The following is a 24721-nucleotide window of genomic DNA, read 5'->3' on the forward strand; positions in this document are numbered from 1 at the left end:
TGTCCCATATTTAAGAGCAGGGGGTCAACAAATTCCTCCCCGCTTGCAGTAGTCCTGAAGGCTGGATTGGGAGAATCAAGAAAACCTTTTCTGATTGGTGGAATACCCCAATGGCTATTATAAATAATAATTATACCAACAAAAGTATCTGATATTTATAAAGTACAACTGAGGCAGCTAGGTGGTACAGGGCACAGAGCACTGGGTTGGAAGTCAGGAAGACTCATCTTCCTGAACTCAAATCCAGCCACTGACACTTACTAGCTATGTGACCCTGGGCAAGTCACTTACCCCTGTCTGCCTCAATTTCTCATCTTGAAATGAGCTGGAGAAGGAAATAACAAAGCACTCTAGTATCTTTGCAAATAAAACCCCAAAATGAGTCATGAGGAGTTGGACATGAGTGGAATGGTTGGATAATAATGGGGGGGGGGGGGCAGCTAGGTGGCGCAGCGAATAGAGCACCAGCCCTGGAGTCAGGAGGACCTCAATTCAAATCCAGCCTCAGACACTTAAAAACTAAACTAGCCATGTGACCTTGGGCAAGTCACTTAACCTCAATTGCCCTACCTTCCCCCCTGCAAAAAAAAACTGGAAACACACACACACAAACAAAACCCCAAGAATAATAGGGTTTGCAAAATGCTTTAGACAATATATCTCATTTAAAGATCTATATCAACCCTATGATTAGATGGATGGATATTAGCTATTAGGGATTATCTGTTCTGTGGTATTTCTTCTATATGCATTTTACATTTTACATGTTTTGTCCCCAATAAAATGAGGGTGGGCAGGCATTGTTTCATGTTAAGCTTTGTGAGTCCAACACAGTGCTAGTTGTAAATATTTATTGAATTTAATACTCTCCCCCGACCATTGCATTTTACAGATGAGGAAATTGAGACCTGAAGAACTGAAATACTTGCCAAATGTCAGAAAATCGGAAAGTGTATGGCTGGGATTTGAAATCAAGTCTTTGGGCTCCTCACTCCAGGCTCCTTGCATGGGCTAACGTTTCTTCCTCCAAGATTGGCCTATTTTTCCCAAATTTATCTCTGGTCTTCTGAAAACCCTTAAAATCAGTCAAGTATTGAATATGCTTTGTAGTAGCCATGGTAATAAGGTCATACCTCACTGTCAAGTCTGGAACCCAGGAAGATCCAACAATAAGATGACCCAAACCAAAAAGAACTCAGCCTAGCCCCAAATCTCCTGGCCCACTGGCATTCATTCAGAACAAGCTAACTTCTGCCTCCATTATTCAATGATGCTTTTTCAAGGTGCTTCTGAAATTTTCCATGAGCAATGCCCTTAGTCCTAAGCCAGCATCATTTAAAAATCTATCTTAACATGTAACTAGAAAAAATAAAATACTATGAAGTGGCGAAAAAATAAAAATAAAAACAAGAAGCAGATTTATGTTGGTGCTTACCTCTACTGCCATTCCTTTCAAGGAAACAGAAAAGCAAGATGGTTTGCTTAGGTTTAAAAAACATTACTCTGTCTTTTCTTCCAGAAAACTGCTCAAAATGCATGATCCTCTGATCAGATGTGTCAACTGAAACTGACTGACCAAACCACACCCAAAGCAAACATGAAATTTCAGTGACCATTACCTCTAAAAGCTCGTCACCAATGTGCACGCGCCCATCACGGCCGGCAGGTCCATCAGGGTGAATCCCCACAACGAAGATGCTCATCCGAGATCGGTCTTTGTTCCCTGCAAGGCTGAGGCCAAGCCCATTCTTTTCTTTCTCCAGCTCAATAATATGCAGTTCTCCAGGCAGATCTGCATACCTTTGCCTGATTTTTTCTATTTAAAATAAAAAGGGAAAGTAAACTAAATTAGACATTAGTATCTCAGAAGTAATCAGTACATTATTGGATTTTCTGGATTTGTATTTCTGTAAGCCTTGATAAATAAGGACTGCATCTCCGGGCTGGGTCCGTTCTTGCAAATAAAACAAAGCAATCTCAGAAGACCAATAAGCATGTCATAGCTAAAGGGTATATTACGCATACTTCAAAGATAGAAGAAGAAAAAAAGCAATGATACTGATGACAGGAAAAAGCATGTAATGTGCAGTCTTCAGAAGAAATATTTTAATAATAATAATAATAATAGTAAAATAATAAAATTTATATCATGTTTTAAGTTTGCAACATGGCTCATATAAATTATGTCATGCATTCCTCATAATAACCCCGGGAGGCAGGCTCCATTATTAACCCCATTTTGCAGATAAGGAAATTGAGACTGACAAAAATGAACTGACAAGTGCAGGCTCACACAGTTCCCAAGGCTGAGGGAAAGGATCTGAGCTCAGGGATGCCTGAGGATGACCTCAAGCCTAATGCCCTACCCATTAAGCCACCTAGCTACCTATACAATGTTCAGAGCAGTACTAACAAATGAACCCCTTCCCCATGAAACGGATCCAAGGATCTTGCATTCAAGGCTCAGCCCAAGCTCTAATTCCTCTGGGAAGCCATCTCTGATCATTCTAATCCATAGTGATCTTTCCCCTCTATGAAATGTTGAGTTTCACATTTTCACATTTACCAGAATTTAGCATTTGCAATGTGTCTAACTGCTTTTGGTGCCCTCATTCTGCCTCAGTTGCTTGAGGGCAGAGACCCAGCCCAACACCATGTGCTCATGGGTAATCTAGCCTACAGAACTGCCCTAGGCAACTCACCACTAACACTCAGCAAAATGGGTCATAGAATCACAGTTCAGGGTTAGAAGGGACCCAGTGGCCATGGACTCTTAATTTTTACTTGCAAGGTTTCCCTAATATAACATACCCAACAGTAGTCATTCAGCCTCTTTATAAAGACGGGTAACCCACTCCACCCCCAAGGCATGACTGTACTTTTATACAGTTATAAGTTACCTACAGTTGGCCTCATTGAAGCTTCTACCCACTGTACTGGGCTGTGTCCTCTGGGGCCAAAATGAATAATTATTATCGTGCTTCAAAACAACGCTACAGATATTTGAAGACACCTATGATATTATCCCCGAGTCTCCCAGATGAAAGAACTCATCTGACTACTACAAGCCTGATGTTTGATGTGTCTGTCCTCATTACAAGGTCTCAGGGTACCTAACTTCTAAAAAAACTACGAATGAAGAAGCATGCTATTTGGAGCCAGAGGGTTTTAAACCTGAAAACCAACACAAAGAATTAGCCTTAGGAACAAGAGAGGCAACCCTAGTCCAGTGAAGTCACAAAAAGCATCCTTTTCAAATGTGTAGGGATATGTAAATCTGAGAAAACTAGTCTATGATTATGCATATATTTATATTAAAAACATTCATCCCCAAGAGGCTGAAATTCTCAAGTGCCGTTTATTTTAGAAAAAGAGAATGTCTACCACCTTAAAAAAAAAAAAAAAAGATTTATCAAAAGGCCTTAAGTGATTTGAATTGCTAATGTTTCTGATATTAACATAAAATAACATTTAGAGGAACTATAGCAACAGAAAATTCTGGCAACCTCTGTAAGAACATACTTCCAAATTACCTACAGAAACATTCTACAACTATTCAACATACAGAATAAATGTCTGAGTTTTCAGAGCATAGAAATAAATCAAAAATAGCAAAGTGTTTCCCAAGGGAAGATTTCACAGGGCAGTCAGTCCAAGATTAATTTCAAAATGGCTGAGGCTTAAGAAGGAGGTCCCAGGGAACAGAAATTTAGCTTATGATGGACAGCACCTGTTTTCCCGCAGCAGGTAGAAAGCATCAAGCTTTAGGTCTAATCAGCAATACAATTAGTTAAAATAGGAAAGTGTAAGACAGGTCCTAATCCTGGTTCCACTGGCCCCAGCAGAGGCATAACATGGTCCTGATGCACACCTGGAATGCAGAGGAAGGAAGCTATTGCCTATCACTAAGAGGGGTAGAGAATGCTCTGTGGTGTCTGCAGGGGAAAAAGGATGATTTGTAAAGGAGGAAGAAAGCCTTCCCAGTGGCAAGGGCTGTGGAGATGGGAAAATCTAAGTCCTATTCAGGAGACAGAAAACTTGGCTGAAGTAGAGGATTCAAAAATAGGGCTAGTATGGGTGAGGGCTGAAAAGATGAATTCAGCTTTTAAGGAAGAAAGGAAAGGAATGTTTATTAAATGCTCACCACCTGCTAGGCCCTGTGGTAAGAGCCTTACAGACGTTATCTCATTTTATCCTAACAACAGACTTACGAGACAGATGTGATTTAGTATGATAACATTTTATAGTTGAGGAAACTGAGGTAGGCAGAAGTGAACTGACTTGCCCAGGGTCACACAGCTACTATGTATTTGAGGCTGAATTTGAACCCAGAGCTCCCTGACTCCAGGTCCAGTGCTCTGTGCACTGTGGCACCTCCTAGCTGACCCAACAGAGCACATTACCTCAAGGCTCTTTCTGCTTATTCTTTAGCTAATCAATATTCTTCTTAAAATGTGATGCCCACAATTCACCACAGTATTCAAGATATGTTATGAGCAGCTCAGAGGAAAGCAGAACTCTGACTTCCCTTTCCTGGTAGCCTTGCTCTTTCCCTTCCTTCTCTCCACCCTCCTTCTCTTTTTCCTTCCTTCCCTCCCTCCTTTTCTCTAGTACTTCCCTCCCTTCCTTCATCTACACCTTCCCTCCCTCCTTTCCTCTCTTCCCTTTCCTTCCTTCCTGTGGGCTTCATGGTTCTGTGATTCCTGCTTCTTTTTCCCCTAAATGGACCTACCTGGAAAAAGACCAGTTATACCTAATCTTCCCTCTATAAGTAAAGCATAAAATCCAACTCAGTGAACCACACAGCATTCTTTAACAGATTGTCTTGAGGATCAGCTGATGATTGCAAACCTCTGTTGCTAGGGAGAGTTATTTCAATTCCACAAATATGTAAATACGTACAAGACTCTGTGCTAAGTCGTAGAAGAGAGGATGGAATCCATTCTAGCCAGGGGCCATAGTCTGTACACCAGTGGGAGACTGGCGGAATTCTGGGAATAGCAAGTGTTTGGCTGCAATGCACGAAGGAGCATGAATAAGGCTGGCATTCGTGACAAATCACATTGTGGAGAGTCAGACGTCAGGGCTCAGAGTTCTTATTTTAACTCAGAGGCAAGAGGGATTCGCTCCCTGTGCAGGGGAGAACAATCTGCTCTGACCGGAACTTTATTTTAAACATTATTCACACAGGCTGCTGACCTAGCCCCCAGCTGGTTAGAGCTTAGAAGATACTTCAAGATCCTTTAGCCTGGTGCTTATAGACAGTGAAAGTAAGATGTGTGAGTAGTCAGTGACTCCAATATTCTCTCCCCAAGTCTCATACACACTGGTGATTGATCTGAGACGTCATGGGCACAGGGAAGTCCAAGAGGAGGAAATCCCCTGTACCTTGGCAACGCTGGAAAGCTCTAAAGTTTTGGAGAAAATGTGGACCTACATCAGCAGAGAGACTCACCTTGGTGCAGCAAAATCACAAGTGTAGTAACTATTCCCTATAGTCAAATGAAAAGTATTAGAAAGTTACATGTTAATACAAACAATGAAATCTGTATAGCAACTATTTATTGCTCAGTTGTGTAAGTCGAGTCTGACTCGTGACCCCATTTGGGGTTTTCTGGACAAAGTTCCCAAGCCACTTTCCAGAAGATGCAGTAACAAGACTTGTCTTATAATGATTTCTATTTTGTGGTTGTTGTTCAATCATTTCAGTCATGTTCACCTCTTTGTGACCCCATTTGGAGTTTTCTTGGCAAAGATACTGGAGTGGTTTGCCATTTCCTTCTGTAGCTCATTTTACAGATGAGGAAACTGAGACAAACAGGGTGAAGTGACTTAGTAGTAAGCTTCTAAGGTCAGATTTCAACTCAGGTCTTCCTGACTCCAGACCTGGTGCTCTGCCCACTATGCCACACAGTTGTCCCTTAGCTATTTAAAATTACTCTCAATAAAGTTATCAGCTTGATATTTTTTTATTCCCTACCACTGTCTCCATTATTCTTTGCCTATCCATTCTCTTTCAATTTCCTCAATTCCCTAAAATCACCATTGATGTCACAATAACTAAAAAGAAATTCTGAGTTGAAAGAAATGTTTTTGACCAGCCCTATGGTGGGTTCTCCTTCATTGAAAGTTTTCATTCATTAGGTATACTGCAGAAGAAATCCCACTGATGGGATTGTGATAAATGGCCATGGAGGTATTTTTTCCAAATCTGAAATTCAGTGATTATGATTCTCTCATTTTCCAGGGTAGGGAATTCCCAGGGAGGTAAGTCCCTTTCCTAAAACAGATCAACATTTTTTCTTCACCTTGAAAATTGCTTGGGGCACTGAGAGGTTAAGGGCCAAGAGCCAGAATGTGGGAAGTGGGAGTGAGATTTCCTCATCTTCAAGATCAACTTAAAACCCACTATATCTTCCTGCTGCTCAGAAAATTGGGCTGTTAAAAAAAAAGTCACAGCCCTGGGACTATGTATCTATTCACTATGAAAAATGATCCCTCTCTCACATTCATATTCAAAGGTGACACAAAACCCATTACCATCAAGGCAGGAAAAACAAATCACTAAGTGAATACTGTCTTTAAAAAATCCACTCTATTAAATTGTGTCAATACAGAAGATAAATAGGCCCAGAGAATATCATTTGTTCATGGCTATATATCAGCAGGGGATATGATTTGTGTGAAGGAGTATCCACCAGAGGGGCAATCAGATAGCAAACAAAGACAAACATGCAGGAACTCTCATTCTGGAGAGAGGAGTGAAGATGGAGACCCTCCCAAGGTCTTTGTCACAATGATATTGGCTAGAATTTTTAGAACATCAGAGATCAGAAGGAACCTTTGGGTTCATCATTTTAGAGGCAAAGAAACTAGGACCTCAGCGAGAAAATGACTTGGAAGACCACACAGTTTGTGGAGAAGTGGGAAGGTCAACATCAGGTTGAGTGGACTAGTCCTTTTACTTGCCATATTACAAATCCACCAAATAGAAATCTATGATCAGAAAGTCTACAGGCAGTGTGAGTCTGAAGACCATCATAGAACCATGAACTGAGAGAGTTGGAAGAGACCAAGAAGACATCATTGGTCCAATCCCCTCCAAGTGTGGGCAAGCACAGCAGCTCTCAAACATTTTGGTCTCGGGCCTCTTCCGCTCTTTTAAAATTATGAAGGACCGCTGCTCCCGAAAGGTCAGGTTATGTGGCTTATACTGACTGATATTTACTTTATATAAAATGGAAAATTGACCGATTTTTAAAAATATTTATTTGCTCATTTCAAATAATAATAAAGGCATTACATCTCAAGATAAATAGGAAAAACAACTACATATTCTAAAAAACACTCAAGAGATGAGTGGCATTGTTTTCTATATTGTTGCAAGTTGCTTTATTGATGGATTTGCTGTCAAGAACACCTGGGTTTGGGGGCAGCTAGGTGGCACAGTGAATAGAGCACTGGCCCTGGAGTCAGGAGGACCTGAGTTCAAAAACCGGCCTCAGACACTTAACACAAAACTAGCCGTGTGACCTTGGGCAAGTCACTTAACCCCAATTGCCCTCCAAAAAGTAAAAAAAAAAAAAAAAGAACACCTGGGTTTAAATCTCACTTCAGAAATTTACTAGCTGTGTGACCCTGGGAAAGTCACTAAACTTTTTCTGGGGCTCAATTTCTTCATCTGTGCCATGAGTGGGTTGATCTTAAAGACCTCTAGGGACCCTTCAACCTCTAAATCTATAAAGCCATGAGTGTGTTACTTTTCCAATTAAATTTCTAGAGTCTAATGTCATTAAGAACTACTAGATGGTCCTGGTTCTTAGAATGTTCCTTCTTACACTGAGCCAAAAATCAATCCTAACTTGAATCCAGGAATTCAGATTATCGCCAATAGATTCTAGTTTTTAGCAGAGGGTGTAGGTTGTTTCAGGGTCTAGAAAGGAAAAGAAGGTACATTCTGCCAAGCTGTTAACCTAGGAAAACTACAGAGCATCCATGACTGGCACGAAACTCCTGAGAACCATTATGGTACTGATTGTGTTTAAAACACGTGATGATGATTCCTTTCTTTCTGGGGCTTAACACCATACTGGGTCATGCTGCAATTGACTCCTTTGCAGAGATTGGCCAGCTGGTTGCTAAGGCCCAACATCAACAAAAATCAAAAAACACTAATGAAATAACTTGTATGTGGTCAAGTCTGTGGGCTGAGAGTGCAAAGACAAAGAGCCTCCCCTCCCCGCCCCCATCTCTGTCCTCAGAGAAGCATGACTTGTCCACAGTCTAAGTACAGTCACGAAAGGTCAAGTATGGTGCTAATAAAGGCCAGATTCAATTGAATTGAAGCAGCTAGCATTTATTTGTCCCTGTATAACAGATACTGTGCTGGTACTGGAAATACAAAGAAAAAAATCAATAGTCCCTGCCCTTAAGAAGGTTACATTCTACTCACAGAACACAACAGGTACACAGATAAGCAAATACAATATATAAAATCAAAGAAAAAGCAGTTATTAAGTACCTGCTGTGTATTAGTCATTATGATAGTACAGGTGATCCAGAGACTTTCCAAGAGCTTACATTCTAATGGGGTGGGGGAGGAGAGAAAAATAAGGGATCAGATAGGTGGTTAAGGAGAATTAGAGGAAGGAATAAATATGCTGAAGCTGGGGGAACCAGGGTTGGGTTCCTGGAGGAGGTGCCCCCTAGCCTCCAAAAGCCCTGACGTAGGGGAAGGACTGTGATGGGAATGACAGGGAGCACTGGATTCAGGGCAGAAGGGCTGCCATTCAAACGTATGGCGGTAGGATATAACAAGGGGAAAAGACACAGACAACAGGATTCTGTTTTTCCAGACACAGATGCCCATTTTCCAACTTTGTGCTCATGTGGCACGGGAGGAAAGTTACACTGGCACTTCAGAGAGATTTGCTCAATAGATGTTGGCTATGATTATGACTGTATTTGATACATTTTTAACCCTTCTCGATGATGATTATAGCTGATATTTATATAACACTTTACAATTTACAAGCATTGTACAAACATTACTATTTAAACCTCACAGCAGCATCATGATGATCAAAGTCTCAGCCAATTAGGTTAAAGAGATTTGGGAAGGCAGCTCAGCAATGGAGATTAGAACCATGAAGATCTATGAATGGATATTAACAAATCAGGTTTGGGAAGAGCAATGGATTATTCAGAAGAAAGTCCAGTTTGGTGGGAATGGAGTGGGAATAATGTGAAACAAGGCAAAAAAAACAAACTGTGGAGTGAGATTTAACACAGTTTTAAATACCAAGCTAAAAATTTGGAATTTTGTTTTATAAGCAATAGGGCTTCACAGATGGTTTTAGAATAGTGGAATGACAGTCAATAATGAGTCAGTAAACATTTATTAAGCTCCTAGTATTGGTCAGGCATTGTGGTAAGTGCTTAGGATATAAATACAAAAAAAGAAAAGTCCTGCCTTCGAGGAGCTTACAATCTAATGGGGAAAGATGATAAGAGAAAGATGAAAAGTAGTGGAGGAAGAGGGATGGAGAAGTCAAAGAAATCCAAAATGAGTGTAGCCAGGTGGGAAAGGAGGTGCTTCCTTCCCCAAATGGAGGAACCCCAACTCTCCAATCGCTGGAGCAAAGCATACTGAATAACTGGAAGTAACAAGGATGACTGTATCATGAAGGATGCTGAAATTTCCCAATGAGAGGGTCAGCCTGGGGCATTAAGGATGGTTATTTAGACAGTTATGCCAAAGAAGGATTTGAGTGGAGAGACAGGCAAGGGGAGGCAAGGAGACCAACTAAGAGCATACTAAAATAATGCGGGTGAACAACGAAGAGGACTTGAATGAGGTTGGTCAGTGTCATTGGCACTTGGGCCGGGGAAGAAGGTGGGACGGGACAGTGACCCTGCCCACCATGTGGGGATATTCCCTGCATGAATGGGGATCAGTTGGTGGAGAGTTGCCTGGGTGTACAGAGAAGACGAGTAGCTTGGTCAAGGTCACACGGGTGGCATGGGACAGAGGCGGAGGGATGCTCTAGTGGGGAGTCCTTCATGTATGAGTTGACTAGATGACCACTGAGATCCCTTCCACCTCTCAAGTTCTGTGACTCTGTCTCTCAGACTTCCAGGCTGGCTTTCTATCCACCACACCATGCTGACTCTCTGCAAAATAGAATATATGGAGTCAATTGAAATATGGAATGAGCTGAAGAGTGTGGTGGGGCTGGGAGTCAGGAAAACCTAGGGTTCAAGTCCCACCTCAGACATTGTGTGACTATGGGCTGGCTACTTATCCTCTTGGCCTCATTTGGCTAATCAGTAAAATGAGGAAAAATGCCTCAAGATAAACATATCCTAATGTATTTGTGAGGCCCATGTCATTCCATCAAATCAATGAGAAACCATTTATTAAACACTTAATATGTGCCAGGCACTGCTCTCAGAGATAATCTATGTAAGCTTCTTGGCAACCTTTAAAGGGTTATATAAATGTCTGTTACTATTATTATTACAAGCAAATATCTGGTTGCTAGATTTGTGTTTAATCTCAGCAACTCACATAATATTTTTTGAGGCAATTGGGGTTAAGTGGCTAGCTCAGGGTCACACAGCTACAGAGGGTCAAGTGTCTGAGACCAGACTTGAACTCGGGTCCTCCTGACTCCAGGGCTGGCGCTCTATCCCACTAGTAAATATTATAATTTGTCTAACAGTGATTCACCCAGTGTTACATGATAATCAGAGGAAACATTAACTGGAGCCTCGACATTCAAACATCACTCTTCACTCTGAACTCCTCAATGCTTAAAACTTAATTTGGCCAAAGAATCTTGTATTTGTAAAAGAGACAGATAATGAAAGGCACAAGGTTAATGGTTATGAATATAGGGGGTTTACTTTCCTTTCAAGTTTCAGGATCACAGAACTGTAAAAAAACCAAGTTATTGCTTGTATGGGTCCCTTTCGCTCTCTGCACAAGTGGAAAGGACAGCAGTACATGCCCTGTCCTTAGAGATCTTCAACTAGAGGCTAGTGTTAGTCAGTCAAGGAGCATTCATTAAGGGTTTATAAAGCATAGATATGTAGCACAGTGTATAGAGAGTTCTGAGCCTGAGTTCAAATCCTGCCTCATACACTTACCAGCTATAGTACAGAACCTGGACAAGTCTTTATACCTCCATCCGCCTCATCTTTCTCAATTGCAAAAAGGGGAAAATAATAGCACCTCCCTCCCAGAGTTGTGAGATCCTATCTGCTCAGCACAAGGCGCTCAGCACAGCTCCTGCACACGGTATAAATGTCCGTGCCCTCCTCTTCCGCCCCACTACGGGGCAGCTACTCTGCCAAATACCAGGGACACAGAGAAAGGCTAGGAGACCAACTCTTGGGCTGTAGAGAGCATTCTTTGCCAGTAATTGTTTTGCTCATTGTGGGCTCATTACAATCAGAGATGCTAAGAATTTTCCTGTTTGTAGATGAAAAAGATTGCGCTTGACCTTAAAGGATCTTGCAGGTTCTTTCCAGCACTAATTCTACAGTCATGCCACCATTATGACAGAAGCAGAGATGGCCAGGAGGCAAAAGGGCAGGAGAGAAAGGATTAAGATGGAGACAAGAACAGAGAATTCAGAGTCACAGAGTTAAAAGGCCCCTTAGAAGCTCTCCTTCGAGGGAGTGATTGATCAAGTCAAACCATTCAGTTTACAGATGAGGACAATAAGGCCCAAAACAGTCAAGTGACTAGCACAAAGTCACTGAGGTAGTAATAGGCAGTCAAGATTTGAACTCAAGTCCTTTGACTTTCTACTAGATTTTGCAAGGTAGTACTCTAGGAAAAAGTACACCATATCAACTTCTGGACATCATTGTAAGAGCAGAAACAAAAAGGACACTGGCGAGATCAAAGAAAGACAAGACAAATCCTAAAGGAACATAGAAGTCACACTTTCCGATGAATCATTTTTCCTACAAATCCCAAATAAATGTAAAAAAACAAGCAAAGAGCTTTCTCTCTTTTTACTATCGGCAACATCAGCTCCAGACACAAGAAATACAACTTTTTCAAAGACCCAGCTGATGTAGAAACTCTGCATTTGCAAAATTATGCCAGAGGGTAAAAGAGGGGTATGGTTCAGCTCTGCTTTGAAGATAATGTCTCTTTCTGTGGCAAATCCCACTTCTGGGATACTCCATACCCACCACATTCAGACAGGAGGCAATTCACAGAAGCTCTTCTGCCATGATGCTAGGAGAAAACTGAGGGGAGACAATGGGTCTACTAAGAGCCCTGGGGACTGAGAAGATGCTTCAGAATCCTGCAGTACTTTCAAGGTCATCTTTATGTGGGATAGGGAGATTGCTCAGGATTGAGGTTAAGGAGGGCTGTGTGTGTGTGTGTGTGTGTGTGTGTGTGTATGTGTGTGTGTGAAGGAGGGAGGTGAGGATCTTGTCACTGGCTTTTACCAGATCTAGAAAGCACACCATCCTCACTTCTACTTTTCAAAGACCCTAGCTTTCTTCAAGACTCTGTTGAAATAATTCCTACTGTAAGAGCCCTTTTGTGATCACTGCCCTCCCTACTACAACCTTCCCTCACTCCTGAAACTTCTTTTTATTCATTACATATATATATATATATATATGTATATATATATATATATATATATAAACTATCTGTTCATTCATCTATATGTTGTGTCTTCCCATCAGAGTGTAAGCTCCTTGAGGGCAGGGTATGCTTCACTTTGGTCTGTATATCCACAGTGTAATTCAGTAAGAGATAGGGACAGGAGCTGTAATTTCATTAGTACCAGGGGTAGGCAAACTATGGTCTGAGGCCCAGATTGAGCCCTCTAAAGCCATATAAATGATTTTATGTTTTAAAATAATTGTAAATAGTAGTAGTCTTAGTTGTAGACTTCTTTTATAAAGCATAGAGAATGATTAGACAATGAAACTCCTACAATCCGTGGATGTTGGTGTCTTATCTGAAACTTAGAGTCTTAAGAGTACAGAGAGGTCAAGTTACTTGACCAAGGTCACACACGTGTCAAAGATGGGACATGAATGACTCCTGGCCCAGCACTTGATCAAATCTGCCTCACAGAGCGAGCACACGGTCAATAAGTGCTGAAGGAATATTGGCTGTTTGATTTAATATTACATGGGGGTAGGGGGAGAAGAAGAGGAAGGGTAAAGGGAGACAGGAGAAAAGAGATGGGGTGTAGAGAAGGGGAAAGAGAAAGGAAGGGGATGGGAGAGAAAATACAGGAGTTGGCAATGAAGAGAAAAAACAAGAGGGGAAGAATGTGAGGAAGCAGGAGGGGGGGATGAAAAAGAGAAGGAAAGAAAAGGGGGGGGAGGAGAGGAGGCAGAGGAGAGAAGGTAAGCCAAGGAAGAGATAGCCAGGCTGTTTTGCCGGGCTCTCAGGCAATCTGTATCTCTGAGTCAGCACAAACTGTTCCCCACTGCCTGGGACATTTGGCTCCCAACAGGAAGCAGAGCCAGTACCTGCTTTCCCTGCTGTGGAGAAGAGGTTTCTATGGCAACAGATAAGGAGGAGAGAGGGGAGAAAACAGAGAATACCTGAGACCATAAATACTGGAAAACACCAAGTGCGTATAGCTGTCATTACCATCATCTTGTAATTAAAACATGATGATTACCTCAAAAACCTCCCAATGCTAAGAGAAGAGGAGATGAAGAAGAAGAAAAAGAGAACTGTTCTGCCAAAGATAATCTCCTCTGTATTAAGTCTTTCATGCAGAAGTAGCCATAAGCTTTCTTGAATTAAAAGGTGGCTTCAGAGTCAAAAAGACTTGGGTTCAAGTTCTGCCTCTGACTGTGTGACCCTAGGAAAGTCATGTGAGGTCCCAGTGTACCCTTTACTCTAAGACTAAAGGTTGGAGAGCAGAGGACCATTGCAATTGAGAGAAGCATGGGAGGGGGTTTCTCTAACCCATGAAATCACAGATTCAGTAAAAAAAATTATTATAAAACAAACTGTCTCCTTAAAAAGGCTCTCCACTACTCAGGGACCCCAAAGCTATTTAATTAACCAAAAAGATGTGCTTCACTGTCTACTTGCTGTTAGCTTAGAAACAAATGGACCCATCATCTAATTCACTGAATAAATCAAGATAGACAGAGGGCTTGCTCTGATCAGGCATAGGGAGTGAATATGAAGGTAAACATGCAGCTTGTGGCTGAATGGATAGAGCACTGGGCCTGGTGTCAGGAACACCTAAGTTCAAATCTGGACACATACACTTACTAGCTGTGTGACCCTGGGCAAGTCACTTAATCCTGTTTGCCTCAGTTTCCTCATCCACAAAATGAGCTGGAGAAGGAAAAGACAAACTATCCAGGGACCTTTGCCAAGATAATCCCAAATGAGATCAGTAAGGGTTGAGGATGACTGAGAAGACTGAACAACATGAAATTAAAGTAAGCACAAAACATCACCATTATCCTGAGTCAACAAAATAGTACTTCTTGTCTCAAAGGTAGCCTCACGACAAGGGTGAGCTAAAGTGAAGATTTCTGAGCAGCCCACAAAAGCCTCAACCACAATGAGGAAGGAAGGGAGAATGGGAGGGCTTGCTCTGAGCCCAGATAGCTTCCCTTCTGCACAGGGGATGGAGGAGTTGTTAAATAACAGCCTTTCAAAGAAGAGCTTCACTCAAACCGCCAGGATCTGCACAGGGCTATGTGATGTTCTGTGAGTAAATGAGCAAATGTCTTAAAAAGCAGGATAAATATAAGCCATTTTTCTCCAACAGCAGGACCTATGCACAGCTTGGGGAGAAGTGTTATTAAATATCTTTTTGGCAGACAAAAGAAAAGATGCATATTTTTTTCCCAGAATGAAAGGATGTTCCTCAAAATGATTTTCTTCATTAAATACTGTTTATCTGACTACAAGTTGCTATACTTAGATGTCTACAAAGGAAAAATATCATCCATTGGGCAATAATAATGATCATTATAGGCTAAGAGACACAGAGCTTGCAGGAACCTCATTATTGGTATTAATCTTGATGCTTTGAGGTTGGCAAAGTCTCTTTCATACGTTGTTTCATTTGATCCTTGCAACAAATTTGTAAGGTAGGTTCTGTAATTTCTCCATTTTAAAGATGGGCAAACTGATACTCGGAGAATTTAAATGACATGTCCAGAGTTATACAACGTTCTGCCCCAGGGCTTCACAGGTCCAATCCTGGATGGAAAAAAGTTTAAAGATCTTACTGATTTTTTAAACCCCACAAATTCCATAAGACCAAAGGACAGTTTCAGCTGAATGTGAATTACTTGAGGGCATGAACAATTTCACTTTCGTTTTTGAAGCCCCAGTATTTATTATTTCCTGTATGTAGTAGATAATTAAAAATTGGATAAGAAACACAACAATAGTTGAAATTTGACTTTCAAATCAGTAAAGTCTCCATCAGACATCAAAACAACAAAAAAGGGATATTGGAAATAAGAATCAAAGACTGATACATTGAAACTGTAGAGAAGAGGAAAAAAAAGGTCATAGATCATAGTCTTAATGAGCTGAAAGGGACCTTAGGGGCTGTTGAATCTAACTCTCTCATTTTAGGGATTTTAAATATTTAAAAGACTTTCATGTGGAAGTGAGCTTTGGCTTGTTCTTTTGGCCCAAGAGGGTAATATCAGGACAAATATGGAGAAGCTACAGGCAGGTGAATGATCTAAGCATCAAAGAATCTCAGATTTGGAGCTGGAAGTTACTTCTGAGGTCATGCAGCCAAACCCCCTCAGCTCAAAAGTGGAGTGATTTTCTCAGACTTGAGAACTCAAATAGTATAGTAGCAGAGACAAAGACTAGAACCCAGTTCTAAAGCTCTTTCAGTTATCAGTGTCAAGAATGAAAGTCAAGATGAAAGGGAGCACCCAAGCCCATTTCACATTTCCCAGAGATAAAGCTTATTCTTTCTCTAAGGAATGACATTAAAAACCCATTTAGTTTGGGCAATTATGAAAATTTCTCTATTTTCCAGGTGCTTTAAAGTTGCCTGGATAAAGGGTCTTATAAGTTTAACAAGATTTCTGATTCCCATGATTTAAGTACCCAATTGAAAGATCTTATAGACACCTGTAAGGAATTATTCATTTAGGAGGAAGAAAAGGCTGCCAAATGTAATAAGATAAAAACCCATTTATGTACTGCACATTCTAGACTTTGGAAGATCAGAGAAGAGAGTAGTCTAATCAAGACACAGCATTGTAGCAGGAAGCTCGTTATAGTTACAACACAGTATAAAATGTGTTACTTTGGGCTATTTCTCAGCCATTTACGCAGTCATGTTTCAGAGGAGCTACAGATGACATGAGATTATTGTAATCAGCAGTAGCACTGCCTGCATTCAGGTGTTTAATTACATTTTCCAGAAGTGAAAAATGGGATCTTTGGCTAATTAAAAGAAACTGGAGTTGAGTGTGGCAACAGTAAAGGAGAAAATGTTATCATTTGTTAACACCTGGGAAAAGGCATTTTATGACCTATGGAAGTTTCTTGGTGGCTGTCCATGGTGCTACTAGGGTTCTCTGGACAATGATATATCAGAGGCCAATAAGAGTGTATCCTTTAGTAGCCTGAAGGTGAAAGAGCCAAGTTTCATAGCCCCGAAGCTGGAAAGGACTTTGCAGCTCACAGTCCGTCCATTGCCCCCAAACCCTCCCCCCCCCTCGTTCGAAAGATGAGGAAACTGAGGCCCAAATAAATGAAGTGACGCATCAAAGGTCAAACACCTAGAAAGAGACAGAAGTAGAGATTGGCCTCAAGGCTAAAACCAGAACTCCTTTCACTATACAACACTGGTCTTAGTCCTCCAGAGAACTAAAAGGAATTCAGGAAAGGCTTTGTGATTCTGCGACAGACTTCTCCATTCATCCCCTCAATCCATTCATACAGGGGTAGCCCCACTTCAGCCGCCTGAATTATGTGATCAAGTGCACTATCTCATAACCTTTGTGTGCCTTCATTTCCTCCTCGATAAAACAGAACTAGCCACACCTATTTCACAAGGTTATACACTTCAAATGAGATGCACATAAATTTGAAAGGGCTACAGAATTGGAAGTTACACATATTATTGCTGTTCAGTTCTTTCCATTACCACTTCTATTATCCTTATTATCTTGACTGATTACTTTCTATTTACTTTAAAATGTGGTAAGGTATACAATTATTTCTGGAAAAATAACATATATTGTATTCAATAGGATTTTAATGAGAATTCTTAAGAAAATTTCCCTCTAAACTATGACAAGTTCATAGAAATATCAATAATATTAATATTAAATATCACTAAGTTCAACATGAGAAAAATTCTAAGCAAATGGACTGGCCCCAATGTGAAATGGATTGCCTAGAAGGAAAAGATTTCCTCTCCCTGGAGGGCTTCAAGTGAAGGTTGGGGATGATGTGGAAACATTTCCAATCAAGTACAAGTTGGACCTAGTGCCCTTGGGGGGAGAGGGGAACTGTCAACTCTGAGATTATGTGATATAGAGCTTTCAGAGTTAGCCACATTTATGTTAAAGGATATGAGTAATAATTCTTTGAAGAGAGTCTTTCTCTTCCTCCCAATCTTTCCTCTATCCTACTTTGGAGAAATTTTCCCCTAGAGGTACAAGTATCATTTGTACAAATATGGCTCTCAGATCTATATATATAGTCCTAAACACTTCAGAAACAATATCCCCCTCAAGCACTGCCTGCTGACCCACTCTATATGGATTAATAGGCCTTTCAAATTCAACATGACCAAAAATAGAACATACTATTCTTCTCTCTACACCTGCCTCTTGTGTGTAAACTGCTTTTTTTCTACTGTGGCTAACACTAGAATTCTGCCAAGGGTTGCATCCTTAAAGTACCTTGAGTGATCTCCAATGCCTCGATGCTTACAGTTAACCATTCTTGCTGACTGCTGTTCTGATAATACAGCCACTACACTCGTTTGGGCTGCTCTCATCCCCTCTCATTTGAACCATCACCAGAACTTCCACACTGTCTAGTGGACTGTCATGACTTGGAAGCTAGAAGAGCAGGGTCCAAACCTTAGGCCTGACAACGAACAGGTGTGTGCAGTGGAAGGAAGGCTGGACTGGGGGTCTGAGGGCCTAATACCCAGTTTGGGGTCTGTCATTTACTATTTATGGCTTCAGGCAAAAAGTCAGGAAAAAAATAATGTGAACAAGTATGTGTGTGTGTTTGTGTGTGTATTCATCTTTCCCCAGCCCCACATTCTTACTGATGCAGGTAACCACAGGTCAGGAAACCCTCTGTAGCAAGATGAATTAGTAAACGCTCTGTAAATTACAATCTTGTAGTAAAGCCTCAGGCATAGAGAATCTAAATCACTGGTGTAGGCCCCAACAGTCCATCTGGATCACAGACTCAGGTTTTGAACCCAGGTTTTCCTGATGGTAAGGCTGTCTCTCTCCACTGAACCGCACTGTCGATCAAGATCCTTATTAATACAGTACTGATCATTATCAAGGTGGAAATCTGGGTTAATGGAAAGTACTCAACTCGTAAGTCTTGAGCTGTTATCAGATGATTTTTTTTTTATGCTGGACTTGGGTATCTATCTTTTAAATGTAACCTAATTTGATCCCATAGTCCCCAAGTCCTCATTATTCTACTCACATAATTTGCATATAAATATCTTCCACTTTTTCAGGTGAATTCCGAGAATAGCTCGCCAATACTTTGTTCTTAGCTCTTAAGAATTTTTTAAGATCATCACATAGAAGTATTTACAACCTTGAGTCATCCTAACTGCCCTTTCCCAGCCCCTTTTACTCCCATTTCTCCTCACTTCCCTGGGCAGTTTGAGGATAAAAAGTAAGCTAACTACTGCTTTCTAAAATCTTTCTACTTGCCTTCCTTTGCTTCCTTCCTGAAATTAACTTGTATTTATTTTATTTATTTATTTTTTTTTTTTTAGCAATCAGGGTTAAGTAACTTGTTCAAGGTTACACGGCCAGTTATTTCTAGGTGTGGTGCTGAGTGTCTGAGCCCGGGATTCGATCTCCAGGTGGCGCCCCTAAGCAATTGGGGTTAAGTAACTTGCTCAAGGTTACACGGCCAGGTGTTTCTGGGTGGGTGCTAAGTGTCTGAGCCCGGGATTCGATCTCCAGGTCGTTCTGACACTGGAGCCGGTGCTCTTACTCGCTGTGCTACCTGGCCGCCCCTTGTATTTATTTTTAAGATACTTCTATATGTCTCTGTTATGTGGCCCCAATACAAAGCCAGCTCTGAGAACACAAAGTGTTTTATTGTCTTCTTTCTATCTTCAGAACCTAGCAGAATGCCTAGCTCCCTATAATTTCCAGGATCAAATATAAAATCCTCTGTTTAGCATTCAAAGCCCTTTCTAATCTGGTTCCAGCTTCCCCACCTCTCCAGTCTTCTCATACCTCACACCATCCCCTGCTGCCACCAGCCTCTGGGCCGTCCCACCCACAGCCCCCTACCTCTCAGCTCTGGCCATTTCCTCTGGCTATCTATCTCCTGTGCCTGGAATGCTCTCCTTCCCCATCTCTGCCTCCTTTGTTCACTGGCTTCCTTCAAGTTGCAGTTCATACTCTGCTTTCTGCAAGCCACTCAATCTGTACCTTCCCTGGGTTGATCGTTTGCAATTTATCCAATTTATAGCTTGTCTGTATACATAGCTCTTTGCATGTTGTCTCCCCATCTGACTGTGCGTTTCCAGAGAACAAGGACCATCTTTTACCTTTCTTTGTATCAACACCATTTAAAATCATGAATGGCACATAGCAAGCCCCTAATAAATGCTCAGTGACATACGGAGTGATAAATATTATTGGGTGATTGATTCTTTCACCGGAAAAAATGCCTTTTGTTGTCTTTATTGGGTATAGCACGATCTCCCAGCCCAGAAAGTCTCCCCAAAGAAAAAAGACCATAAAGCAAAACCTACATCATAGATACCATGTCTGATACAGCATATCTACCTTGGATACCCATAATCCTTCAGCTCTCTAAGGAAAGGAGGCAGCCGTCTTCCTTAATCTTTTCTCCAAGGGCACTTCCAATAACAATAACAACAACATTGAACATTATTAAGCTTCTTTGCATGATAAATTAGAATCCAGCTGTTACTTTATTAAGTATTGGATTTAGAAAGAGTTAAGGAATTCTCTGCTTTCCTAAGGCCTGCTGCTCGGTGGGGGTGGGGCTGCTTTCAGGGAAGGATAATGAGTAGAGTGACCTGATTGTTCCAAATGGGGAAAAGGATGCCCTGACTAATCACGTGTTCTGTTGCACGAGTTTCCATATTTTCAAAGAACTAAAACAGCCTAAAACAAGCCCAAAGCTCCATGGAACGTGATGGTGTCACCCTCTGACAAGGTAGAAGGCTCTCTGGGATTCTGTCTGGCCTCATCATCATCGAGAACATGGGGCTCCAGAGAAGGGGAAGTGCTGCCTAATGGGCTGCCGGGAAACACAGGCTGACAGAGTGCCAGCAGAACATGTGGCCATTACATGGAGACATTTCCAATAAGGACAACGCACGAGAAGTGGCAGCTTTTTCAAGTCTTGAGATGAAGCCAATGCCCACTTAATCCTCTAGCATCTAGGGAGGGCATGAAATTAGGAGATAGCATTTACAAGCACTTTAAGCTTTGCAAAGTAACTTGCAAATGTTATTTCATATGATCCCCACAATAACCCTAGGGAGTAGACAGAATTATTCTCGCCATTTTACTGATGAACTGAGTCAAACAGAGGTTAGGTGACTTGTCTAGGGTCACAAAGATAGTAAGTGTCTGGTGCTAAATTTGAACTCAGATCTTCCAGGTCTCTACCCATTGCACCACCTAGTTGTTTGAGCAAATGGCCCCAGGTATTCTATCAAGTCCCCTGGGGTCCAATCACTAGTACTATCCCCTAAAACAAGGATCTCAGAATGGGAAGAGAGTTGGATTCTCAAGGAATCCAAAATGGCTTGAGAGCCTACACTTCTGGAAACTCAGAGAAACATAAGCAATGGGCAGCCTGAGACACATTTGAGCTGGGAGGAGAGAGGAACAGAGAGGAGATCAATATTGATGAACTCAGGAGTCTATGAAATGTTGGATGAGAAAATATCTTCAAGCAAAGATCTCATGGTCTTAGAATTCAATGTGTGGGATACGGCTCTTGAACCCAAATATCTCTGAAGAATCAGGATTTGCCTTACATGTTGGGGCAGCAATTTCATTAGTATAAATACCTAGTATAAAAGCTTAGAAAGGAGACCCAAGGCACTATGTGAAACTATGTGAAAGAAGGTATTTGACAGAACCTCATTTCTGTTGTCGCAGTTTGGACTATCTTCTGGGGATGCTTCACCCCTCTGACATCATGGGTGGGTGATACTGGATATATACATTGTAGGGCATAATGGCTAGAGCCCTGTGCTTGACCTCAAGAAAACCTGGGTTCAAATCTCACCTCACATACTTAGCAACAAGTCATTTAATTACTTTGTGGTTGAAAATGAGGGAGGGGGACTTGATGGCGCCATGGTCCTTTCTAGCTCCAGACTTAAGATCCCAAATGATCTTTTAAATTCCTTCAAACTCTGGGATGCTGTGATTTGTAAAAGTTCCATGAGGGTGGGCTGCCTTTCGTGTTTGTTCCTAAATTCCCAGAACCTGGCACAGGGAATTGAAGCACTTTGCTCACGGTGAAATTTGCCATTTTTTTCTTTAAGAGAAAAAAACTGATAATGAAACAAGGAACCACTGGCCTTATTAACTTTCTCCTTCAATAAGTTCTTCTATTACACAGAACGATTAGAAATGCCCCCAGGGCCATTTGAAGTATTTAGACCTGGTATGGAGGACCTAGTCTGCTCAGATGTCAACATAATCTTGTAACTATTAGCCTTGGGCTTAGTTTTCAGGATTAAAGGTATATCCCTGAAAGGCTTATTTAAGGTCACACTTTTGAATCAGGTGACTACAACAAGGATGCTGAAGAGAGCAGGCAAGATATCTTCATGAAACAGAGCGATGCTGGGGAAAGCTTCAATCAAGAGATTAAAAATTCCACCCAAATGTCCCTGAAAATGCAGACTTAGAAGAATGCAAGAGACAAAGAGGGGATGGGGCAGAGCCAGGGCAAAGGCACAGAGACATCTGCGACCAGCACCAAGAGGGCCAGTCAGCGTCCTGGGAGGGTGGAAAAGAAGAAAGGGCCAAAGCAAAGCATTGGCAGTCAGCACTTTGACAGGCCATTGGGGGATTTTGAAAATAGCTGGAGTTAAGGACCAGATGGAGAAGAACTCTGCACTTCCACCCTGTTCCTTTCTTTTCTTCTAAACCTTTCTCTGAACTATTTCCAAGCCTGCCTTGTCCTCCGTGTCACCCCACGGGTGTTTCAGGGCAAACACATCGTAGTTTTTAGATCTGAGCATGTCCCCTTCCTTAAGTCTATTTAATGGCTGCCCTGCTCTGACTACAATTATACCAAGGATGAAGAAGCCACTGAGAGTAGTGAACAAGGTGCTAATGTGTGCCTTGGAGGCAACAAAACCTGGGTTCAACCCCCACCCCCCACCTTCTGCTTCCGGGCCAAGTGACCCTAAAGCTTCAGAACTAAGACTCAGCAGATTGTCTGTGCCTTATTGGAGAGAGTTTCCTTGATTGACAAAATAAATCACAGATCCTCTTCTCCAGGGAAGGAGGCACCAGAGGACGCCAAGCCAGGCACCGACGACATCAGCCATCCCACTCCCCCTTCCTCCCTCCCCGGCCAGATTCACTTAGTTTGCCATGGCCTAGGCTTCTTCTCTTCCTCATTTCTTTGGCTCCACTGAACTTCAATAACTTTCTGGCTATTTTTAGTCAGAGGCTGTCCCTGGGCCCAGGCGAGCAGGGTGTCTTTCCTACTTTATCACTTGGACACACCTGGTTAGACACAGGCAGTAACTGACATTCAGAGCCCTGGATGGATACTCTCCATTGAAAGAAAGACTGGCTTCACACAGGTGGGAATGATGGTGACTAAAAGGGAACGCTGGATGGGAAGGGAAAGGGAGAGAAGAAAGGAGGAAAGGCAAGACACAATAACCAAAGGAAGGAGGAAGAAAATGCAAAATCTTTAATGTCCAAAGAGCTCAGATCCAGCCTCAGGTACTCACTAACAGTGTGACCCTGGGCAAGTCACTTGCCTTCTGGCTACCTCAGTTTTCTCTTTTGTAAAATGGGAATGAAAATAGCACCAACCTCTCACAGTTGTGGTGAGAATCAAATGAGAATGCAGGAAAGTCTTTGCATAGCTTAAAGTGCTATAGAAATTCTAACTATTCTTAAAATTCTTATTTTTTAATAAAGGCTGATCTGCATTTATTTTGTGTAAATAAGAGGAAGAGGATTTCTGTTTGAGTCTTTTCTCAGTCACTTTTTACCTGTGCAACGTTGGGCAAGCCAGCCATTTAACTTCTCCATTTCCTTATTTGTAAAATAAGGGTGTCAAATTGGATGGCCTTTAAGGTCCCTTCCCTTAGGGAAGGTAGGGGGTTATAGCACAGAGCTCTGGAAATGAAGTCAGGAAGATTCATTTTCCTGAGTTCAAATCTGTCCTCAGGCATTTACTACTTGTGTGACAAAGATACTAGAATGGTTTACCATTTCCATCTCCAGTTCATTTTTCATATGGGGAAAATGAGGCAAAGATGGTTAAGTGACTTGTCCAGGGTCTACACAGCTAGTAAGCATCTAAAGCCAGATTTGAACTCAGTTCCTCCTGACTCCATGACCAGTGCTTTAGCCATTCAACTTCCTGAGTTCAAGTCTGGCCTCAGAGACTAGCTGTGCCACTTTCCTCATGTGTAAAAATGAGCTCAAGAAGAAAATGGAAAACCGTTCCAGTATCTTTGCCAAGAAAACCCTAAATGGGGGTGCCAAGTATTGGGCATGACGGAAATGAATGAACAACAACAGCATTGCTTCCCACACTAAACCCACGATCCCATGATCCCTTCCCCATCTAAATAAAGTTATGATTCTATCACAATAGCTTAAATGTGCACATGTATACATGCACTCTCTTATCTCTTTGTACGGCTAGCACTTCCTACAGTGCCCAGAACACAGAGTAGGCTCTTTCTGAATTTGAATTCTTGTTGAATACTAATTGATTGAATGAAGTTCATCAACCCAGAAAAAGAAGCCAATTTCAGGAGAAAGATGGTTTGTGAATATCACCAAATCCACTGGAAATGTTGGGAAGGGAAAGGGGAATTTTTTCTTAAAATCATTGAAATGCCAAAGGACGTCTGAGGCCAGCTGCCTTCTAACAGCAGGCCACGTACTCTCTCTTGTCTTGTGCAAGATTCAACAATGTCCTCAGAGAACATCCACAAGGGATCTTCTCAACATGCCTGAGGTGTTAGTGATGTGGATTCCAAAGGAGGATACAGATTGGCCATGAACATCCTAGGTCCACCCCAGCTGAACCAGATGAGGGGGGCAGCTGAATCTCCAGGGAAGCCGGACAGTACTTGTGATGCTTACCCTCTCGCTAAAACTGAGGCTCAGTTGTTATTGCTGTTGCTTTAAAATCACGTTCTTCCATTGAGGTTGAAAGGACATAACTCGTGGCTCCTCCTGCTGTAGTTTAGAGTGAGAAGGGATCAGAGGCCATCTACCCCAACCACCTCCT

General features: G+C 41.8%; 1 protein-coding gene across 1 annotated transcript in view; it reads right to left on the reverse strand.

Annotated features, from left to right (window-relative positions):
* Positions 1-24721, reverse strand: part of LOC138165280 (inaD-like protein) — a 340313-nt gene that overhangs the window by 126201 nt on the left and 189391 nt on the right. The window contains exon 28 of the mRNA XM_069093439.1: positions 1620-1816. Within this exon, the coding sequence (XP_068949540.1) occupies positions 1620-1816 (197 nt within the window). The remainder of the gene's footprint in view (positions 1-1619; positions 1817-24721) is intronic.

This window comes from Petaurus breviceps, unplaced genomic scaffold (assembly GCF_028583685.1).
Source record: "Petaurus breviceps papuanus isolate PSGF00001 unplaced genomic scaffold, PetGlider_PUasm1.0 208, whole genome shotgun sequence".
Lineage (NCBI taxonomy): Eukaryota > Metazoa > Chordata > Mammalia > Diprotodontia > Petauridae > Petaurus > Petaurus breviceps.